Source organism: Malus sylvestris, chromosome 9, assembly GCF_916048215.2.
Source record: "Malus sylvestris chromosome 9, drMalSylv7.2, whole genome shotgun sequence".
In the NCBI taxonomy this organism is placed as follows: Eukaryota; Viridiplantae; Streptophyta; class Magnoliopsida; order Rosales; family Rosaceae; genus Malus; species Malus sylvestris.
The window spans coordinates 30,048,925-30,073,645 of NC_062268.1; the positions used below are offsets into that span (position 1 = coordinate 30,048,925).

General features: G+C 41.7%; 1 protein-coding gene and 1 long non-coding RNA gene across 2 annotated transcripts; one reads left to right on the forward strand and one right to left on the reverse strand.

The window, feature by feature from the left end:
* Window positions 1-19,146: 19,146 nt before the first annotated feature.
* On the forward strand, window positions 19,147-19,851 carry LOC126633949 (uncharacterized). The gene has a single exon (XM_050304464.1). The coding sequence runs from the start codon at window positions 19,147-19,149 to the stop codon at window positions 19,849-19,851; it is 705 nt and encodes a 234-aa protein (XP_050160421.1).
* A 3,535-nt stretch (window positions 19,852-23,386) lies between these two features.
* LOC126583877 (uncharacterized) lies at window positions 23,387-23,955 on the reverse strand. Its single transcript, XR_007609876.1, has 2 exons — window positions 23,742-23,955; window positions 23,387-23,654 (listed from the first exon to the last, which is right to left on the reverse strand). It is a non-coding gene; the product is annotated as an uncharacterized LOC126583877 (long non-coding RNA).
* Window positions 23,956-24,721: the final 766 nt, after the last annotated feature.

The window sequence follows — 24,721 nt, forward strand, 5'->3', positions numbered from 1 at the left end:
GGCTTGGCTGCTACACTCGGGTTGCCTGGTTGGCTTCTTTTGTCCAGTCTGTTGGTCTGGTGGATGAATTATGGCCCGATTTGGGCACAAGCCATTTGGCCTAGCCCTCGGTTGGAGACGGTTTTCGTGTCAAAATGAGATATATTTTGCCCTATGGCCCTTTGGATGGGTCAGTTGGAGATGGCCTAAGGCTTGCCAAATGTAGCCTCCCTCTTAGCCCTTCTCTGGTGCCCAACTTCTCAATTGCAATAATTGATTCAAATTCAATGGTTGGATTTGAAAACATCCGAATGTAATTTAATTAAATTAACCAAAAACTTTAAGGTATAAACTTAAAACTAAAAAATTATTGAGGGGGCTATGTTTAGCCCCTTCGGTTAGAGAAGATATATGAGTATGTCACTGTTTATATAAAAATAATTTTTTACAGAGCTATAATTTTGGACAGAGTTACATCCAACCCTTTCTGTTAGAGATTGCCTGTACTCTTTATATCCAATACTTCATTGGGTACTACTTCATTTCCAAAAGATAAAAGAAAGTCAGTGTGTTGCTGTTGAAATCTTTCTGTTTGCTTTTGTAAAGAGGCGTGTGCCAACAACTGTTGAACAAAGAAATTCAACTTAATTAAACCCTAGCAAAAGACTGAAAACCATGCATTTGGGTTCCCACCCTCTGAAATGTACTTGCGCAGAGTACAGCCTCACTCGAGACTTTCTCCATTTAAGAAACTCATACAATACTTAAAAACACACAACTTAAAGTAAAAAACTAAAGCACGAAAAAAGGGAAGGAATAAAAAGAAAACAAAAGGTAAAGCATTTAATTTAATACCTTCATTTTATTGCAATGAGCTTGGAGTTTTGTTGGTTATAATTTATCTAAACTTGCATTTGAGGTTCAATGTTCGACTCTCTTCCTGTAAAGAGCTTGTATATCAATTCATTAATAGTATTCACTCCTACATACGAGATCATTTGTAACCTTCTACTCCAGAATCGGTCGTATCAAGAAAGGAGGAGGGAGCGGATTTATTTTTCAATTCAGGAAAGCATGATTCAGCTAGTCATTCTAAGGACACTCATGACTCATGCTATGTTCTTGAATATAATAAGTAGATTGGTTCTTCAATGTCAGAGAGATGAGCATTAAAGATAATAATTGAGACAGTTTTTTTGTGGCATTTGCTGCATGGATTCACAAAGGATCTTCTTCTATACAGTTGGTACTTTAACTACGAGAAAGTCATGCTTTATATATTAAACACAATCAACACACTCTTAATTATATAATTAGCAAGATTCTAAAAGATGGTAAGTGCTAGTTAGTCAGCAGGCTGGGGCCTAGCACCTAGGGGGCCTAAGTGAACTAGATGAATTTAAGTAAATTTATTATGGGTGAGTTTGGCATTGCTGTGCTTTATAAAAAAAAAAAAATATTGTTTCTGCTATGCTGTGAGAATAAACAGCTATAAAATAATGTTGTTGAGTGTTTGGTGAATTTTTTTTTTTGTTTGTAAAAGTGCTTTTAATTAAAAAAGAAGAAGAAGTTTCTGAGGGTTTGATAAACTTTTATATAAATTGTTTTGAATATATTAAATGACTAAAATAGATATGGTATTTAATGTGATATAATAATTGTCAAAGACAATAATGTAGAACACATACTTTAATTTTTTAAAACATGTGGGGGTATACTTGCCATTTGAAAATTTCATTAAATGAGCATTGATTACTAAGCTTTGAAAAAAAAAAAATTTATAAAGCATGGTAGACCCTACTTCTGCTTTTCTACTATTATTGACAACTATATTTGAAAAAAAAAACACTTTTTTTTTTGTTTTACCAAGTACATTTAATGTTTCTGACTTTTTAATAAGCTATTTTTTTTAAAGCACCAAAATTTCAAACCAACCCTATATATTGTATAAATAAGTGTTTTTTTTATAGTTAAAAACACACACATAATTATATTGGGATACCCAAATTGCAAAATAGAATGCCATATGAATTATAAAGTATTAGAACATATTGAAAACATGGGGAACATGCTTAGAATGAGTGTTCATCCAAGTATTCATCAAATCTCTTACATTTTATTGAAAAATTAAAGTGCAAAATAAAAGTTATTGTTTTTCTGTTTAAGTGAGAGTTGCGATCTAGGCGGATTTAGGAGGGTTAGGCGGACGCCTAAGCGGGTCTAGGCCCACTTTCTTAACTTTAAAACTCCTAGGAATAAATTAGGACGATGACTAACCGCCTAGACGGCACTAGATGGAGATTTTTAGAACAGTAATAATTAGTTGTAATTAAGGGCATCTTTAGCTAGGAAATGCGTCGATGCCTTATTGAATTATATATTTTTGTACTAATTTGTGCCAAAAGTTTTGGTCTCTCTTGGTCCATGTTCAATCATGAACAAGCATGCCAGGAAAATCTGCTAGAGCGGGAAAATGCCATCTTTTTGTAGCATTCTATGATTTATTATTGTTTTTGTTTAAACTTTAGAGAAAGTCTCTGCACTTAAAGTTGGTCAAAGAATGCTTGATAAAAAATAAAAAAAATTAGCAAAATCTTGTTTTAAGAGCACATCTGACTCTTCATTTGTTCGACGGATTGTACTAATGCTTCATATCTTATTGAAGATTCTGTCATGGGGTTAGTCTTAATTAACTATTTACGATAATCAAGGATGTTTCATTAACTAAAGAATATTATCTATTGGATTGGGGGTGTTTGGGATAAAATCTGAACTTTGGGCCAGAGAGAAGGCCGGCCCAAACCCAAGGCCCAGAGGAAAACTTAGGAGGCAGGAAAGAGGCTTTCGGCTGGGCACAAGTTACAAAGGCCACCTGCTTACCTGCTCAAAGACCACAGGGGGTAGGTTATTCAGTCACTGCACAGCCCAATAAAGTACTTTATTGGTGGCATTCATGTAAAAAGCTAGTGAGTCATCACCAAACCGCATTCGGGCAACCTCTATTGCTACAGGAACCCAAGCTGAAGTCGTCTATAAAAGGAGGAAGAGAAGACAGAATTAAGAACACTCAAACAAACAAACAAAAGCCAAAACTCTGCTCAAGCCAGATTTGCCTTCAACGAAGCTGTAGTCAGCACAAGCCTTCATCCCATTCGGGATAAACCTTCCCAAACCCCTGTAATAGCTCTGCTACCTTGTTCATGGTGGTATCGATTCATTTTGTATCCTCTTCTCCCCCGTCAACCCCTCTAAAAGCTTTCAGACCTCTGACAGAGCCACAAAGATAGATTTTGTAAGAAGTTCAGCCTTGGCCGATAAGGTTCAAACTTACCCGACTATCTTTGCTCTGTCTTTGTCTTTTCTTTCTTTTAAAAGCACAATAACATGTTATATATTCCCAGTTATATACAAGTTATTTCTAGCAAAGTCATAATGAAAATGAGTCTTCAGCACTTGGATCCGATCTGAATCGTGTCAGAGTTCAAATCAGATCTAAGTCTCAAGCCCGGCGGGCATGTAATTTAAAGATCAGTTTAAAAGTCCTTGGCCTCAAGGCATAAAAAAGAACTCTATGTGGACTCAACCCATCCACGACAATCCTTGATAAGCGAGAAGTCCGAAGTTACTTGGGGCGCAAGTAATCAATCTATTTCTCCGTTTTGTTGCTATTATATTTTGATTCATAGAAAAGGCTTAAGCAGGGAGTGAATTCTGATAGAAAGCCTCAAGGCCTACACCTAAGGCCCCACGAAGGCATCTATTTAGCTTCATTTCATGTTGTGGTCTAGTTGGTCCGAGTATAAGGATTAACTCTGATGGGAAGCCTCAAGGCCTATACCTAAGGCCCTACAAAGGCACTCATTTGGGTTCGTCCTACCTCTTGGATTCAGATAATCAAAAGTATAATAGTGATAAGACTCGGGCAACCATAAAAGACCAAATATGATACATCCAAGCGCTGGTTTAGTTTGACAGGAAGCCTCAAGGCCTATACCTAAGGCCGCACAAAGGCACCTGTTATATCTAACTTGGTTTCTCGGGCGTATACATATTCAATCAAAGCTTAACACCCATTCAACATCTGCCATACTGAAGATGGCAGTGGCACGCCTGAGCACGACAAAGTTAATCTTGATTGTGAGCCTTAAGGCCTACATCTAAGGCCCCACGAAGGCACCCTTTCAAATTAACTCTGTCCTTCTCTTTCAGAACTGCCCGACGAGCCTTGCCCGAAGTGTGTCTTGCCCGACCAAGATCTGCCCGACAAAGGCTTGCCCGAGCGAGCCCGAGAAGAAAGCAGAAGTACGACATATACCCTCAATCGACGCCATTTTCCCAGGGGAGCTGTGTGCTCGTCCGCCAGGAGATTCCTGCGACGAACATAGTTTTGGCACGCCCGGTGGGATCCTCTGATCTAAAGATAAAGATAAACATGCCAGAAGATTTACAGAATACATTGTTTCAAATGCTACAGAGACTGAATGGAGCCTCCCTAGGCTCTAGAAATGAGACAGGTTTGGCTCCTCCCAAAGGAGAAAGACACAGGACTACCCAACCAGATGAGATAGTCATAGTCAACCCTGTGTTGCCCTTTTCTGAAGCCCCGGTAAACATGCTCAACATGACCTGGGCAGAGAAAGGAAAAGGGAAAATTATAAGGGAAGAAGAAGAAGGGAAACTAGCCAAACGACCTACGGAAGGGATAGGCAAACCATCCGAGTACCCAAAGGCTGCCATAATCAAAGGGCTGGTTATGTGTAGTAAATGCCAGTGTGAATGTGAACTCGAGATTCCCCCAGCTGGAGTCCTTATTGATCATGAGTTAATTAAAAGAGAAGCCCGCGAAAGGCTTAAGCAGGCAACAAGAAAAAATACTTCCCGAAGCGTTTTTCAACGTTTAGGAGGTGATTCCCAACCCAAGGCGTTGTCAGAAGTATTTCGAAACTATGAAGTTTCTGACGAGTTTCGAAACTATGAAGTTTCTGACAAGGCAGAGGACATGGAAGCCAAACTCCAAAGAAGTACAGAGCAGCTTCAAAATGGCCAAAAGGGGAAGGAAGTCAGAAGAACTGATGGGATAGCTAATCCTGTTAAGAAAGCAACTCCTGCATATCGTGGGCGGAAATGGTATGTAGTTGGAAAAGATGGGCAGCCCACCAGACCAATGGGAGCATCCATGGTCAGAAGGGTTCAAAGGCAGCACAAAGCCTACATGAATTCCCTGATGACCCCCATCACCTCTGAAGCCTCAAAAAATCAAAAGCCAGAAAGGGCAACATCTGGAAGTAGTAGTCAGCTTCGTTGGCGAAGTAAGAAGGAAGTAGAAAGGGCCAACGGCAAGACGGAGGGTATGGGGAATCATGTGCCACAAAGCCAACATCCTGGCAAGTATAGGATCTTAAGAAGGGCTCAGGAAGATCTGACTATGATGCCAACACCTGGTTGGAGGCCAGGGCCCACCCATGAGGAAACTGTTGCATCTGAGAGGAGACCAACCTTTCTGCCTTTGGATCCGTTTGGTGAAGTTCCAAAGCAAGCGCTGTACGGAGACATGAATCAACCACAACAGGAAGGGATACCAGAGCCCTTACTACCAGCCGATGCAATGGCCTGGTTAGACGAGTTCATGGATCACATTGGGAGCAAGAAGGAGGACTTGCTCGAACCTAGCAACTTCCACATCAACATGACGTATGTATTATCCGCCATGTTTGGCGCCAGGCCTGACCAACCCGCTACCATGGAAGGTGATTATTTAACAACTGAGCCGATGATGGCTCACGTCAATGTGGAGGTAGTTACAGAGGAGGACTCAGGCAAGGTTGAATCCTCAAAAGTACCTAAAGGTGGTCCCCTACGGATTTACACAGATAAAATGGTGTTCAGCCGCCCAAGTATTTCGTTGGCCAACCACCTGAAGCCTATATACGTTTCAGCTCATCTGGAAGGTGTACCTTTCAAAAGAATTTTGATTGATGGAGGAGCGGCTGTTAACATATTGCCAGCCAAGCAGATGAAGAGGATGGGGAGAAGCACTGAAGATCTTATTCCCACAAACCTTACAGTCTCGAGCTTTTCAGGTGCCATCACCAGGACTCATGGGATATTACCTTTGGAGGTAGATCTGGGGTCCAAGAAAATAATGTTGGCGTTCTTTGTAGTAGACTGCACTTCCACTTACGGGGCCCTACTTGGAAGAGATTGGATTCATCAAAGTTTAGCCATACCTTCTACTCTTCATCAACAAGTGGCTGTATACCACGAGGCAAGTACTGAAGGATCAAGCTTTTGGGAGTTGGTAGAGGCCGAATCACGGCCGTTCCTCCCCTCAGCTAATGTTGCAGAAGCAAGTTTCTACAATCCCAACGTGGGAATCTTGAAATGTTTAGGAGCTGATGAGAACGGCCGCCCTACCAAGGTGACGGCCCGAAAGCTTCTAGAACAAGGGATGCTCCTTACCAAGGAGGAGTGGGAGAGACCCTGTCTTATACCAAACTCTCTATACCATCAATGATCGAACAAAAGAAGAAAGATCAGGTCATGGCAGTCAGATCCCTGATTAAAAGACTGTTGGTGTATGGAAAGGGAAGAAGACAGGAAGAAAAGCTCTTGGATAAAGAAGAGCGGGAGTGGCAGGGGAAAGTTTCTACCAGCCAGCAGGAAAATGAGGAAGAATCTTGCACAGAGGAGTTAGATAGGGCCATTCAAATGGCCGAATGCGTCTACGATATAGATGAGCCAGACGGTCTGCCCGAGAACCCGGAGTTAGTTGAATTTTTGTGTGCAGAACCTGATAAGCCACCTCCAGAAGTCCAGGATCCATTGGAAGTTATTGATCTAGGCACAGAAGAGGATCCGAGACCAATTCAAATCAGCGGTTTATTAAGGATTGAAGATCGGGCCAAGATTATCTCTCTTTTGCAAGAATTCAAAGATTGTTTTGCTTGGCATTACACCGAGATGCCAGGATTAGACCCAGCCTTGGTGGAACATAGAATGCCCATCAAGGAAGGATATAAACCTGTCAAGCAGGCACCACGAAGGATGTCAAAGGAGATAGAAGAAAAAGTCAAAGAAGAAATTGAAAGGCTGGTGAAAGCTGGCTTTATTAGACCAGCCAAATATGTAGAGTGGCTAGCCAACATTGTACCCGTTTTAAAAGCTATAACAAAAGCAGTACGGTGTTGTGTTGATTATAGGAATATTAATAGTGCCACACCAAAGGATGAATATCCCATGCCCATGGCTGACTTATCCATAGATGCTGTAGCAAAGCATAAAGTTTTATCGTTTATGGATGGAAATGCCAGTTACAATCAAATAAAGATGGCGCCAGAGGATATTCATAAGACAGCTTTTAGATGTCCTGGTCATGTGAGGGCATATGAATATCTGGTCATGCCATTCGGGCTCAAAAATGCGGGCGCCACGTATCAAAGGGCAATGAATGCCATTTTTCATGATTTAATTGGCCAAAGCATGGAGGTGTATATCGATGACATTGTGGTGAAATCTAAGACAGAAGAGCAGCATCTCGTAGACCTCAAGCAAGCATTGATGAGGATGCGGATCCACAAGTTGAAGATGAATCCAAAGAAATGCGCTTTTGGAGTAAGAGCGGGCAATTTTTTGGGATTCTTGGTGCATCAGAGAGGTGTGGAGGTGGACAAAAATAAGTCTCGGGCAATATTAGAGTCACTTCCACCTACCAACAAAGTACAGCTTCAGAGATTGCTAGGTAAAATCAACTTCTTAAGGAGATTCATTGCCAATTTGGCGGGCAAAATCCAGCCACTAACTCCGCTACTGAGATTGAAGGATAGGGAGAATTTTGAGTGGGGGCCAACCCACCAGCAGGCATTTGATAGCATCAAGGCTTACTTAACTTCCCCACCAGTGCTGGTGCCACCTCAAAGGGGAAAGCCATTGAAACTATATATTTCTACATCGGAAAGATCAATTGGGAGTCTACTAGCCCAGAATAATGAAGGAGGAAAAGAGCAGGCTGTGTATTACCTCAGCAGAATTCTGACCGAGGTAGAAACAAGATATTCTCCGGTGGAAAAACTGTGTTTGGCTCTATATTTTACTGCCAGCAAGCTAAGGCATTACATGCTACCTTGTCATGTGCACATTATCGCCAAAACAGATGTGATAAAGTATATGTTGTCAAGACCTATGCTAGCAGGGAGGATTGGAAAGTGGATTCTAGCATTATCAGAATTCAGTTTTCAGTACATACCCCAGAGGGCAGTCAAAGGCCAGGCAATTGCTGACTTCCTGACCGAACATCAGGAGTCTCAAAGCAAGGAAATCAATATCCCGAGAAGTTTAGAAGTTGCTAATGTATGGATCCCACCAAGAAGTGATGTTTCGGGCAAAGAAGATTGGATCCAGCAAGAGATAAGGAGAGTAGCAGGTCTTTGGATTACACCTTGGAAGCTATATTTCGATGGATCCTACACTCAAAAGGCAGCAGGAGCTGGAATTGTGATTATAAACCCTCAAGGAGTTTATCATTACTATTCATTCCTACTTGATTATCAAGAAAATGCCAATAATCGAGCAGAGTATGAGGCATTGATTATCGGCCTAGAAATCCTGATGGACTTGGGGGCAACTGAGGTAGAGGTCTTTGGTGATTCAGAGTTAGTGATAAATCAACTAAATGGCGAGTTCAAATGCAGACATATCACTATGGCAGGGTACTATATGGCAGCAACACAACTGCTAAGTTTGTGGGAGTTTGAGATATCAGTCAATCACATTCCTAGGGGATCTAACTTGGCAGCCAATGAAATGGCGCAACTAGCTTCAGGAGTGCCAATGCAAGAAAGGAGGTATGGTGTTGATGTTGAGATCCAAACAAGAAACCTTCCCTCTATCTTAGATCGGAGGTTCAGTCTGGATATAATGGTTCTAGAGACCGAGGTGGAAGATTGGAGGACACCTATTACTCAGTATCTGAAAGATCCTTCTTCACCCACAAGTAAGAAGAACAGGCAGCAAGCAACCAAGTATGTCTTGTGGACAAAAAATCTGTTGAGAAAGACCCCAGATGGGTTGCTATTAAAATGCTTAGGCCTAGAGGAATCCATGAGAGTAATGGCCGAAGTACATGAGGGAATATGTGGAGCACATCAAGCGGGAACAAAGATGAGATGGTTACTCAGAAGGTATGGTTATTTCTGGCCCGACATGGAAAAAGATTGTAAGTCCTATGCCTGCGGATGTGAAGAATGTCAGAGACATGGACCTCTCCAGCACGTACCATCAGTACCTCTCAATCCAGTGGTCAAGCCTTGGCCGTTCCGAGGATGGGCAATGGACTTCATCGGGCAGATTTATCCGGCCTCTAGTAAGGGACATACTTTCATAATTGTGGCAACGGATTACTTCACCAAATGGGTAGAAGCATCGGCAGTAAAATCCATAACTTCAGCCGTGGTCAAGAATTTTATTGAGACCAAGATCCTGCACAGGTATGGGGGGCCTGAAACTATAGTAACGGATCGTGGGCCATCTTTTATTTCAAAGGAGGTTGAAGAGTTTGCAAACAAATACAAAATAAAGATGATCCAATCCAGTCCATACTACCCTCAGTCAAATGGGCAAGCAGAGGCTAGCAACAAGATCTTGGTCAACATTATTAAAAGGATGGTGATTGATAGTCCAGAAAGGTGGCATGAGATGCTAGGGAACACGTTGTGGGCATACCAGACTTCTAAAAGAGCAGGGACAGGCACGACTCCTTATGCCTTGACTTTCGGGCAAGATGCAGTGCTTCCTATGGAAATCAACGTCAGTTCCGTAAGAATTCAAAACCAATTTGGGTTGCATAGTGCAGAATATATCGAAGCCATGTGTCAAGGTATTGAAGATTTGGATGCAGCCCGAATTGAAGCCTTGAACCAGATTCAAGAAGGAAAGATTGCTATTGCCCGAGCTTATAACAAAAGGGTGAAGTTAAAGTCTTTCAAGGAAGGAGATTTAGCGTGGAAAACGGTCCTCCCGCTAGGCGCTCAGCTGCGTGGCTTCGGGAAATGGAGCCCGACATGGGAAGGTCCTTTTATTATTAGTCGGGTTTTGAACAAAGGAGGATATTATCTAGCAGACCTCGAAGGCAATGAGCAGAAACACCCTATTAATGCAAAATTCTTGAAGAAATATTGTCCTACATTATGGGATGTTAGGGATTGTTATATCGAAGAGGGAGCAGATTGGGACGGACCTTAGAAATTCACATACTGTATTTTGTTCATCCAAACATTTAAAGAAGGCAGAGATGCAGAAATAGATAAAAATATTTATTTCATGTCGACAAATTGATGAGATTACTAGATACCAAATCGTATGTATTACATTTGATCCTCTCTGAAAGTGTTGGTGTCTTCAACTGGTTTCCCGCTATCTTCTTGGTTGAACCCAATCAGGTGATCGGGTTGTGCGGCCAACATGAGCTTGGTAGAGGACCCTCCCACAAGATCTTCACCATGTATGATGATGAAGCCTGACTTATCACCACAAGTTGTGGGAAGATCAGTCATCAAGGGGAGACCTCCTGACCAAGGGTGTTGGAGGTAGAGGGGTGATCGACCAAAGGTGTTGGAGGTAGCAATCATCAGGTGAAAACTTTCTTTTTTCTCACGAAAGGGGAGTTTCAGGAAACTCCACTCAAAACCTGAGGAACCCATTTCTCAGTGGGGAGACGGAAGGATTCAAGGTGGATGAAGGGTGAAGACCAAAATGAAGAAGAGGTGATGATTTGAAAAGGGTTTCCAAAGCCAGAATTTATAGAGAACCAGAAGGCAGTTTAAAGGTCGCAAGAAGCTCAAAGGGCACGCATGCTGTTATTCATTTAATGTTGGCGCTTGGGATCCCAACCTTAACATCAATTGAAGGGGGCACTGTTTGGGATAAAATTTGAACTTTGGGCCAGAGAGAAGGCCGGCCCAAACCCAAGGCCCAGAGGAAAACTTAGGAGGCAGGAAAGAGGCTTTCGGCTGGGCACAAGTTACAAAGGCCACCTGCTTACCTGCTCAAAGACCACAGGGGGTAGGTTATTCAGTCACTGCACAGCCCAATAAAGTACTTTATTGGTGGCATTCATGTAAAAAAGCTAGTGAGTCATCACCAAACCGCATTCGGGCAACCTCTATTGCTACAGGAACCCAAGCTGAAGTCGTCTATAAAAGGAGGAAGAGAAGACAGAATTAAGAACACTCAAACAAACAAACAAAAGCCAAAACTCTGCTCAAGCCAGATTTGCCTTCAACGAAGCTGTAGTTAGCACAAGCCTTCATCCCATTCGGGATAAACCTTCCCAAACCCCTGTAATAGCTCTGCTACCTTGTTCATGGTGGTATCGATTCATTTTGTATCCTCTTCTCCCCCGTCAACCCCTCTAAAAGCTTTCAGACCTCTGACAGAGCCACAAAGATAGATTTTGTAAGAAGTTCAGCCTTGGCCGATAAGGTTCAAACTTACCCGACTATCTTTGCTCTGTCTTTGTCTTTTCTTTCTTTTAAAAGCACAATAACATGTTATATATTCCCAGTTATATACAAGTTATTTCTAGCAAAGTCATAATGAAAATGAGTCTTCAGCACTTGGATCCGATCTGAATCGTGTCAGAGTTCAAATCAGATCTAAGTCTCAAGCCCGGCGGGCATGTAATTTAAAGATCAGTTTAAAAGTCCTTGGCCTCAAGGCATAAAAAAGAACTCTATGTGGACTCAACCCATCCACGACAATCCTTGATAAGCGAGAAGTCCGAAGTTACTTGGGGCGCAAGTAATCAATCTATTTCTCCGTTTTGTTGCTATTATATTTTGATTCATAGAAAAGGCTTAAGCAGGGAGTGAATTCTGATAGAAAGCCTCAAGGCCTACACCTAAGGCCCCACGAAGGCATCTATTTAGCTTCATTTCATGTTGTGGTCTAGTTGGTCCGAGTATAAGGATTAACTCTGATGGGAAGCCTCAAGGCCTATACCTAAGGCCCTACAAAGGCACTCATTTGGGTTCGTCCTACCTCTTGGATTCAGATAATCAAAAGTATAATAGTGATAAGACTCGGGCAACCATAAAAGACCAAATATGATACATCCAAGCGCTGGTTTAGTTTGACAGGAAGCCTCAAGGCCTATACCTAAGGCCGCACAAAGGCACCTGTTATATCTAACTTGGTTTCTCGGGCGTATACATATTCAATCAAAGCTTAACACCCATTCAACATCTGCCATACTGAAGATGGCAGTGGCACGCCTGAGCACGACAAAGTTAATCTTGATTGTGAGCCTTAAGGCCTACATCTAAGGCCCCACGAAGGCACCCTTTCAAATTAACTCTGTCCTTCTCTTTCAGAACTGCCCGACGAGCCTTGCCCGAAGTGTGTCTTGCCCGACCAAGATCTGCCCGACAAAGGCTTGCCCGAGCGAGCCCGAGAAGAAAGCAGAAGTACGACAGATACCCTCAACCGACGCCATTCTCCCAGGGGAGCTGTGTGCTCGTCCGCCAGGAGATTCCTGCGACGAACAGGGGGCATCACCCCCACACGTATACTCTAATGTTTTTTTTATGAAAAGAACAAAGTTAAACGAAAGTAATAAGATTCCTGATCGGATCATGGTGCAACGTGACTTTTGAAGAAGCACAAGTAAGTGCTTCGAATTGTTACCTCAAGCTTAAGCTAGCTTCATATTAAAGCAACTAGTACCAGTTTGTTCAGTTTGTAGAATGTGAGTATCCTGAAGTCTAAAGGCGAAGGAAGCATACGGCCAGCGAAAGAACTTAGCACCACACTTACATGGCATGGGTGGTGCTACTAGAAATTAAGGGCACACATACTTACATGGTATTAGTACAATAATGAATGAGTATGAAAAGGAACGTGTATGAGATAAACAACTCCCTATTAGTGTGATACCTCAATTTTTGAGATATCTCATACTCAAATCATATGAATAAGGATGATACCTATTTCTTCAAATTTCATTCCTCGTAAGTAAACATACCTTAAGAATTGACAATGAGTAAAGAAGCTTAAGTCATTTCATCAATACAAGATATAGTATCAACACAATGACTCTTAATTGACATCATATATTTTTCTTTAGGGGGATTATATTCACACACCCCAAATTACTTCTCCCACACATTTTTAATTTTTTAATATTTTTCTATCAAGTGTTAGTGGTGTGTAGAAAATATTAAAAAATTAAAAATGTGTGAAAGAAGTAATTTGAGGTGTGTGAATATAATTTCTCTTTTCTTTAATACTATAGATTTTTCGAAAATATTAATAGCACCAAATTTATTTCTCAATCTTATATATAAAAAAAAACCTTATCCCATTCTTTTTCTGTTTTTTCCTTTCATTTCTTTGGCCAAAAAGGTCCATGTGACAAGTTGATATGCAGTCATTGGCAGTATGATGATCCTCGTGACGTACGCACAGTAGGATTCTTATTTGATTCTCTGTGTTCATGCATATGCATGTAGGTCCTGAATATTTATTTTTTTTTGGAAAATGGTCCTGAATATTTATTTTTGCAACTCAGCTCATCTATGATTTTTATAGGTCGTTGGCTTCAGTTAATTAAAACTAGACATTGGCATAACACCATATAGTTATAATCTAGCTACGTATTACAACATATGCGTGACACAAAAACTTTTCGGTCCCTCGAAAGGAGGGTTTGGTGCTCTGTGAATTCCGAGTGAGTCGAGGAACCTGCGCCGCCTCTCACCGGCGAGGCGTGTTTTCCTGGGGATTATTCCTATCTCCCTGCTGAGTCGTGGAGATCGAAAGTTTGGGTTTTGACGAGAGGAGATCGAGGGTTCTGGGTGTGGGAGAAGTGGGTGTATCCGGCTTCGAATTCGGGGGCGGTGTTTACGGTGCGGGAGGGCGGGGTTTTCTAGATAACCCCCCGACTCAATACTTCGGGAGGACGCTGGTCTGGACGCTGGGATAAACTAGGCATATCTGTGGGGTGATCCCTGAAGTGGGTTGCGATGAATACGGTCGCTGCAGTCATGGATTCGGGGTAGATATGCGAAATCTCTGTGAATCGGGTTTAAGGGATCTTTGAGTGGGCTTGCTTGGGGACTCTGGCAGCTAACATGGCGAGGGACTGCGATAGAAGGGAGCTAGAAGATCTGGGCTCCCGTTTTGGATCTAAACTGAAATTATCTGAAAAGGAGAGAGAAGGGATCAACATTGAAAGGAAAGATGTGGAAGGAGCACTACTAAGATTTCAGTATACTTTGATTGCTGAAGTTCTTACAACAAAGGAGGTGAATGGCGAGGCGTTTGTTGATTGTTTCATGTCCTTATGGCAGGGTAGGGAAGGAGTCTCTATTCGAGATATTGGGGAGCGACGTTTCCTAGCACGGTTTGGGGGGCAACGAGATCTGAGTAGAGTAGTGGATGCGGATCAACCTTGGACCTTCAAGAATGACCTGGTATTAGTGGCGGATAGAATGGAATCTGGGCTTAATAGATGGGCTCCGCTATCTATGGGAACTTTCTGGGTTCAGATCCACAATGTCCCACCGCTCAGTATGACTATGGCGGTTGCTGAATCCATTGGGGGTCTGATGGGTATAGTCCGAAAGATTGATATTGCGGGTAGCCGCGACTGTATTGGGCGATTTCTCTGGGTTAAAATCAACTTCAATGTTCGCGAACCCCTGATGCGAGGAACTTATGTGAATTTCCCCGATGAGGGGAAGGTTTGGATTGATTTTAAATATGAAGCGCTGCTGAGATACTGTCTAATTTGTGGAATGTTAGGACATGCCACGAGAGTATGCAAAAGTACTATGTGTGAATCAAGGCGACAAGATGCGGACTCGGGGAACTTGGAGGAGGAGTATGCTTTTCGTGGGTTGGATACGGTGACTGACCTCCGGGGAAAACTACTGGGGCTGGGTCCACGAAGTAGGGGCTCCGTCGGATCCAATGGGGGAGACAAAAGCTCTGGAAGGTGGAAGGAAGACTGAAGTGAAGAACATGAGGGAATGTGGAAGTCAGGGCGGTCCTCCACGGCTTCCAGAACGGGTTTTCGTACACCTTCCGGTGGGGGGAGATCTCGGAATGAGGAGGGCAGCCAGGATAATGAAGACGAGGAAGTGATTGATATGGCTATCTCGCCGAGTAAACCCCGATGGTCGTCGAATAAACCGGAGCAGAGGAACCCATCCTTGGCAATCAAAATCCAGCGACAACGAAATGAGGAGGAAGAGGTGAGAAAGGCCAGGGAATGGGCTTTCGATGAGGGTCTAATTGGCCCAGAAGGTGTAGTTGCTGATGGAGTTGAGCACGTCGTACTTAAGGAACTACGTGAAAATGAGGATGGGGAAAATGTAGCGGCTAATCTATTGGAGTGCACCAAAGGTTTTGATTTGAATGTTGTGATGCACACCACAGATGAAGTGGAACAGGATCGGCCTACCAGAATGAACAAACCGTTGGAGCAGGTGACTGACCAATTCGGACGGGAAGGCACCAATACTGCGAGCAGAGATCCTTTTGAGTTGGAACCAATTATCAAGGCGGCGACAAAAGAGCAAAGAAGGAAAAAACGCTTGTATACCGAGGTGGAGCATTCAGGTCTAGGGGAACAGCTCGAACCAGAGAGCACCCGTCCAAGGAAGTGTTCATTTTCTGAGGCGAATGAGACCAGCCTTGAGGGGTCTCCCAAATCCCTATGAAGCTACTTGCTTGGAACTGTCAGGCTATCGGGGGTGACCTGACGGTGGACAACCTGTTGGAAATGAACAGGATTCACACCCCCGACATAGTGATCTTGCTGGAGACTAAAAATAAAAGCAGTCGCTATTGTTTTTTGAAAAAAAAGTTGAATTTGGAGTTTATGCACGCTGTGGAGCCTAGAGGGATTGGAGGAGGATTATGTGTAATGTGGAGAGATGTTTCCCAGGTGGTGTGGATAAAATCTAGGGAATTCATGATTGAGGCGGAAATCTGGGACGATTGCAAGCAATGTGCCTGGCACCTATTTGCTATCTATGCTAGTACGGATGAGAAAAAACGGAGGGACCAATGGATGTCCCTAAGTCAACGGATTAGTAGAGCTGGAGAAAGATGTCTTTTAATTGGAGATTTCAACGACATCTTGAGCAATGATGAAAAAGAGGGAGGCAAGTACAGATCGGTGGCTAGCCTGCGGGACTTCCGGGAATTTGTGGTGCGCAACGACCTTATGGATTTGGGCTACGAGGGCTACCCATTTACGTGGAGGAATAACAGGGACTCAGGACCAATCTAACAGCGCCTTGACCGGGGTCTGGTTAGCATGGGATGGCAGCACATATACCCTGACACCAAAATCCGACATATGGTGCTTGAGGGGTCTGATCACGCGATGCTTGGACTAACTATGGAGAAAGCTAGGATATGGAAAGGGAAAAGATTTATGTATGAGGAAAGATGGAGTAAGCAACCTGAGTGCCGGGATTTGGTGGGGGAGGAATGGCAAGTCAACTACAATGGCTCCCATGGATACCGTCTAAGTGAAAAACTAAAATCCCTTGGAAAGAGTTTGAAAGTTTGGTACAAAGGAAGGGCTCGAAACTCTAAACAGGCCATTGACCGTTTGAAAGGTGAGATTCGGTTTGCTTACATGTCAAACAACTTCGCCACCACCGAGGTTCAATTAAAAGAAAAGGAGTTAAGAGAAGCACACAAGGAAGAAGAGAGTTATTGGAGGTCTAAATCCAGAGTGCAGTGGCTGAAAGAAGGGGACAAAAACATAAAGTTTTTTCATGCCCAAACGATGAAAAGACGACGATACAACCAGATTCGAGGAGTGGAAGATGCTGACAGGATTTGGAGGGAAGGTCAGAACGAGGTGGCTTCGATTGCGGTGGGGTACTTCTCTACTCTCTTCCAGGCAGGCCCGCCATGCCAGTTGGAAAACATCGTGGACTGTATGGAGCCTAGGGTGACTTTGGAGGATAACCAAATGTTGACCGGACCGATTACAGATAGGGAGATTCAGGAGGCGGCTTTCCAGATTCCTGCGTCTAGGGCTCCGGGGCCGGATGGTTTCCCCGACAGTTTCTACCATGATCACTGGGAGGTGGTGGGGCGGGACGTGGTTAACATGATAAAGGCTTTCTGGCACTCGGGTAAACTACTTCGAAACCTAAACCATACTAACCTGGTTCTTATCCCTAAAGTGGGATGCCCAAAGAATATGAAGCAATTTCGTCCTATTGCTCTGTGTAATGTTAGCTACAAGATTCTGGCTAAGGTACTAACGAATCGGCTGAAGAGAGTAATGCCGAATGTCATATGTGATAATCAATCGGCTTTCGTGGCGGGGAAGCAGATACAAGACAACATCCTTGTTGTGCATGAAATTCTCCACTCCCTGATGCATCAATCGAAGGCGGATACTATGGGGATGGTAATAAAATTAGATATGGCTAAAGCCTATGACCGGGTGGAATGGGATTTCCTCCTGGCCATGATGAGCAAACTGGGCTTTGACCAGAGGTTTTGTGACCGCATCAAGGAATGCATTTCCACGGTGTCTCTCAGCATACTACTAAATGGCAACCCAACTGGCTACATCAAGCCACAGAGGGGGTTACGACAAGGCGATCCCTTATCCCCATATTTGTTTCTCCTCTGTACTGAGGGTTTTTCGGCCCTAATTTGGAAAGGTTTGGAGCATGGAACTCTGCATGGAATTAGAGTCTCTCCCACGGGGAGGCCAATCTCGCACCTTTTCTTTGCTGATGACTCGGTCCTATTTTGTAATTCCTCGGCTGAGGATGCTCGTGGGGTTGGTGACATCCTGAGGATTTATGCGTTCGGATCCGGCCAAGAAATAAATTTGACCAAGAGCTCTATCATGTTTAGCCCTAAGACTAAGAAACGAGTTAAAAAGGAAATTGTCCATATCCTGAACATCCAATGCAGGGATGGCTTTGGGAAATACCTGGGACTGCAGGCCGACTTTGGGCTTTCTAAAAAAGCTGTGTTTGAGGAGATTCGTGAACGAATTGAATCTCTCATGGCTGGATGGGCGGAACAATTTATTTCTCAGGCGGGCAAGGAAATTCTTATCAAGGCAGTGGCAATGGCAATGCCCAACTATGCCATGAGCTGCTTCAAGCTCCCTATTGGGGTGTGTAAAGATATTGAGAAAGCTGTTAGAAACTACTGGTGGCGGGGGAGCGGGTGCAGGAAAGGGATCCACTGGGTTGCCTGGGAAAAACTTCGATCGCAGAAACGCAATGGAGGACTAGGCTTTAAAGACTTCCAGTGTTTTAACCTTGCCCTTCTAGCCAAGATTGGATGGAGGATCACTCTGCAACCTGACTCCCTCCTTGCTAATGTCCTGAGAGAAAAGTATTTTCCTGGGAAAACTTTCGGGGAAGCCAGCGGAGGAAGAGGAACATCATGGGGATGGAAATGCATTTTTGAAGCTCGGAAGGTACTTGCCAATGGTATTCGATGGCGGGTGGGTAATGGAACTTGTATCAATATCAGGAAAGATCCGTGGTTCCCAAAACCTTCCACTTTCAAGGCTCGGGTGAATGAGGGACTGCAAGCAAGTATGGTGAGTGACCTCATTGATCCTGAAACCCGTGAGTGGAAAACTGACATTGTTAAAGGGGGTTTTTTGAAAGAGGATGTGTCCTCGATTCTCAGTATACCTCTTAGCAGATACGGCATGAGCGATCGCCTAGTCTGGCATTATTCTAAGAATGGGGAGTATACCGTTCGAACTGGATACGGGATAGCCTTGGGACTCATGGAAAATGGCGACCTGGGAAAGAAGGGAAGGGGAATGCCAAGCTCTGCCCCAAGCCTCACTCATGTTTGGAACAAAATATGGAAATTGGAGGTTCCAAATAAAATGAAGTTTTTCATTTGGAAATGCTGCAATAACGCTTTGGCTGTTCGACGAAATCTGAAACGAAGAAATATAAGAGTTGACAATATTTGCGAGGGGTGTATGCAGCCTGACGAGACGGAGAACCATCTATTTTTTCGATGCGAAATCATCCATATTTTTGGTTTTGCTCTCCTCTACAACTCAATTCCTTCGAACTGGAAGGAACCGACTTCCTTGCTTCCTGGGGGTCTTTTTGCGGCAGAGTTAAGGGGAAAGAAAACGAAATGGAGCTGATGCAAGAATTTGTGTTTGGGCTTTGGCGTCTCTGGAAAAACAGGAATGATTTAATTTTCAAAGGAGTGTCCCATAAACCCTTTGATATTCTCGGGCTCTGGACGAGGAATCTGGGCGAGTTCAGGGCGGTGGGAATTCAAAGAACAACAAGCGCTCAACCTACTGATGGACCGTCGTCCCTTGTTCCGGCGAGAAGATCCGGACTGTGGACAAAGCCGGGCTTCGGCACTATCAAGGTAAATACTGATGCTGCTTGGTGCAAGGAGACTTTATATGCAGGTGTGGGATGGGTTGCTCGAGATTTTGTTGGCTTGCTGCAGGCAGCGGGGGGCTCGGGAGGGAGACTATGCCGTAGTGCTGCAGCAGCTGAGATGTTAGCAATCCGCACTGCTTTGGAATTCTGTGTTCGTTGTGGTTTCAATTCAGTGGCCATCGAATCAGATGCTAAAAGCACAATCCAAATGCTTCGGAATGAGACTACTCCTGACTTTAGTTTGGAATGTATTTTTGGTGACATCGTGACTCTAGCTCGTGGACTGGAGTCGGTAACTTACGAGTTTGTTTCTCGGGAAAGTAACCGTGCGGCGCACTCGGTGGCCAAGTATGTTTTCCAAGAAGGAAAGGATTTTGTCTGGGACCATATTGGGCCTGATTTTCTGTTTAATATTCTGGCTCAGGATGTAAACCTATCTATTCGTTTATAAAATTTCTGCCTTTGGTTTTAAAAAAAAAAAATCTAGCTACGTATTGTTTGAAATTTGAACAAAGAAACAACAAATATATATCATGATCTCAATGCTCTCAACATAAATCCAAAGCGTTGATATGTCGGTTGATAATGTATTAATATTGTAAGAGTTTGTAGTTCAATTGGTTAAGAATATTTTTATATGAATTGGAGATCCCAAGTTCAAATTCTCTTTACCGTCCAATATATGATCAACACAAAATTCATGACATAAAAGTAATAGTACATGGCCGGAGTCCTTCACATGTTTAACAGAATGATTTAAACAAGTGATCATGTATGAAACCGGTGCAGATTTTCCTTCTAATTTGTCAACTGGCAGCATTTTTCTTTGTTTTCGAGATGTTGTTTCTTGGATCAATAAATACAATCGCATCGAATCAAGTGCTAGCTTAGAAAATAAACATGCAAACAGAAACCGTATAATTATATATCCCTGATTAAATGCGTAATTGCTACTTCATCCACGAGATTACACGCATGCACATATTGAGACAAACAAACATCATCAACGGCAATAGTAATTCTAGCTCTTTAATTAGCGATTTAAAATTACAAAACAAGAAAATGAGGCCCTTCCTATTAGCATGTGTGCTTGGTCCAACCTTCTTTTTTTTTCTTTTTTTTGTAAGTTATATATATATATATATATATATAAATTCGATCGATTATTGGCCTATCCACTAGCTTATCTCCACTGGTTAGGTAAATAAGCTACAAATTTAGTTCGTTCCCAGACAAAATTGGGCCACACAAATTCTAACCAATCAATCGTGATTTCTCAATACGTGCTTTAAGATAGCTAATAATATGGAAACCCTAATGAAGACTCATTAGTAAAAGGGGTATTACTGTTTCTACACTAGCAAATTTGACTAAAACCATATAAACTGTCAATTTGAATGGAAGTTCTCAAACGTAGAGGGCTAGTTCTTCTCTCCATCAGAACAAGCTTCTTATCTAAACTTGTTGAAGAGATGAAATATAACCAAGGTATATCTTTCTGATCAGAGGTTGAATCGATCATCAAAAGAAGAATTAGGCTAAAAATTGTTGGAAATGTGCCCTAAAGCTAATCATATGATGATACTTTACTGACATTTCATAAGTTAAACTAATATAGTTTTATATAAGGCAAAGATTATTGTTTAAAGCCGTCTCATATAAATGTTATATGCTTGAACAATAAGTCCAAGGAATATGTAATTGGAAGAATGTGATATAAAGAAGTTAGATTCATGAGACCATTCTCTTTCGTACACATATTCTAAAGATTCATGAGACCATTCTCTTTCGTACACATATTCTAAACATTCATGATCATCGAATTGCCAATTGGGCATTGATAGTTCGTTAAGATCAGTATATGCTATGTCTTCTCTCAAAGAGAGTGACTAGTCTTGAGTCATTGATGTGATGGACACTAAGACAAGTACATAGGTGCTCACTAGAGAATGAGTCCATTGAACACGATCAACAAGAAGTTCTCATACTCATGACACCATATAGTTATCATAAGCTGTTGACATAACACCATATAGTTATAATCTAGCTACGTATTGTTTGAACTTTGAAGAAAGAAACAATAAATATATATCATGATCTAAATGTTCTCAACATAACTCCAAAACGTGGATATATATGTCGTTTGATATTGTACTTATCTTACAAGGGTTTGTAGTTCAGTTGGTTAAGAACATTTTTATGTGAATTCGGGATCCCGAGTTGAAATTCTCTTTACCATCCAATTTGTAATCGCACAAAGTTCAATTCTTAATCACATGTTAATACGACATAAAAGTCATAGTAGTAGATAATTAACTACATGGACGGAGTACTCCTTCACATGTTTAAGAGAATGATTTCAACAAGTGGTCATGTATGAACATGTTTAAGAGAATGATTTGAACAAGTGGTCATGTATGAAACCGGTGTGGATTTTCCTTCTAATTTGTCAACTAAGCAGCATTTTTCTTTGATTTCGAGATGATGTTTCTTGGATCAATAAATATAATCGCATCGAATCAAGTGCTAGCTTAGAAAATAAACATGCAAACAAAAACCGTATAACTATATATACATGATTAGATGAGTAATTGCTACTTCATCCACGAGATTACACGCATGCATATATACATATACATATACATATATCTACATATACATATACATATACATACACATACACATACATATATATATATATATATTGAGTCCAAACACTAGACGTTGTACCACTAGATATTGTAGAATTTTTGGAAAGTCACTAGTGTCTTGAAAAACAAAGAAAATACAATAGTATATCGATCTTCAGCAGAAGAAGAATATTGTTCTCTAAACTAATCCCTTTTAGCTAGACAAAGAAGTGTCCATTTAGGGATTCATCATAACTCTATAAATGACATGGTAGTAAAAATTAACTTCAGTATCTCTTCGCACCATCACTTAATATTAATGACATCATCAATTAATGGTTGTGATGTCTTCATTGAATTTTGATGATCTAACGAGTGACCACTTTTCAAACTTCATGTAACTATTTAGAATATTTTAAAAGATTTAAATCAAATGTTATGTAGCTATGTAGCTATTTGGAATCACTCTAAAGGTTGAATAGTATTGTACGTAATTTGTTTTTATATGTTAGGTTTGAAATTATTTTCTGTCAGGTGGAATGTTAGGAAGGACTTACATTGAACAGTGGGGTATTATAGTGATTTAATTTAAAGTGTTTCAGTGACGGTACCGTGTGTGATCAGAGAAGAGTCAATGGGGTCAATGGCCCCATATGAATAAGTGAATCACTAAAAGCCGACATTAAAGAAGGTTAATTTCCTGGATAGAAATTAAAGCGAGGTTGGACATAACAGTCGACTTTCTTTTCCACGACATATTAGAGAAAAGCTTCAATTAGTGGATCAAGTACTCAAATTAGCAGAGAAACCTCCAACCTAGCTTTAATTTCTATCGAGGAACCTGTGCATAAATTTCCACTCTAAATTTAGACAAATTGACGAGCAATGATGTATCATATGGAAGTTAAGTAACTTGAATTGACAAAAAAAAAAAAAAAAAAAAAAAAAGACTGGCTTTGCATCTAATATTAGGAATGTAAATAACAAGTTTTAATAAGTTTAAAGATAGACTTTTCTGAAAAAATAATTCAAAAACTTATTTTTTACTCTGATAATAATTAGTTACAAAATCGGGATTTTACTTTTTTTTGTTATAATGAGATCTAAAAATAGTCTTTGCAGCCATTTACTATTAGATCCGTAAACGGGTCGGTTTTATTGGGTTTGGGTCTGTTTGAACCCGACCGTTAAGTTAACGGGTCATTCAAATCCAACTTGTTAAGCTAACCTAACCCGTTATGCAAATGGCTCACCCGTTAACAATTTTTATTTTATTTTATTTATTTTTTTAATTTTGCAGAAGTAACTCAAACACAATTGCATATTTTTTCTAAGCAACAAATTAATGGGTAGAAGTTAGAAATTAGAACATAGCACTAGTTTGAGAATATTTTGCATATGAATCAATCACATCCTGTAGAAATTATTTAGCAGGAGGGGTTCAATGGTGCTTCTCTTCGAACCCTTGGGCTCACACTTGCTAAACCATCGAGCTCATATGATCATATCCCTTGGACCAAGGAGGTGCATATCATGATGAATTATAATATCAGATCAAACATTTACTGTTGCCAACCATACTGTTGATTGCGGTTTCCACCCATCATGTTTGAGCCTCGACCTGCTGCAGAGCCAAACATCAAATAACTCATAAATTTCATTTTTTATATAATTGAACAAGAAATATAATGAAAATGGGAGTTCTACAAACTTGAGAATGGCCTGGATGCTTTCTCACGGTGTTCGTGCTTTCTGCCATTGGTTGAGCGACGACACTTCAACTGTTGGGAGAACACGACGGTGGAACTGTGTGGTACAGAGCCGCGAAGGATGAGAATGGTGTTTCGGGTCCTAAGCTAGGTTTTTGCACAACTGCACGAAGGTAGCAGTTTGCTTGGAGGAGGAGGGGAGGGGAGTGACGGCAGGAGGAGTATGGTTTTGAGAAGGAAATAGGGATTAGTTTTTCTTTTAATGAAATTATATAAACATCCTCACTAACGGGTCTTAATGGGGGTTAATAGGTTCGCCGGTGAACCCGAAATAACCCGTAAAATAACGGGTGATTAACAGGTCCATTTGTTAACAACCCGACCCGTTAAGCTTCCACTCAAATGTTGATTTTAATGGGTCGGGTCAGATCGAGTTGACAGGTCGGGTCCAAAATGCCACCTCTACTTAGTATTACGGTCTAGTATTATTCTTCTTCACTCGTAAATAAGAGGTCTTAGATGCGCCCAAATTCTTGAATGGAGACAACTATGCTACTTGGAGTCGTGCTATGATTATTAGTCATAGTTCCAAGAACAAAATGGGCACCACTATAATAGTTCGCGACCGCCTTATCGGATTTAAGCTTGCAAGCTTCCGCCTCAAGGGAGAAGCCTTGGTAATGTGATTTCTGTTGGCTCAATTCAAGCCTTGGTTATATTATGTTTGTGTATGATTGCTAGGACCTTTTTGGCTTTGTCGTTATTGTGGTGGCTAGATCAGGAGTAATGTTCTTTCACAAACGAAATACGCACTGGAGATCGTAAAGGATGCATGCTATCTTGGTGCCAAACCAACGTCACTTCCCATAGAACAAAACTTGTCCCTCGGCAAAAATGACGAGAGTTGCACTGATGGCCCATCATCATATGGGAGACTTGTTGGACATCTATTTAAAATGTGCCCTACAAATTCAATTGCAAG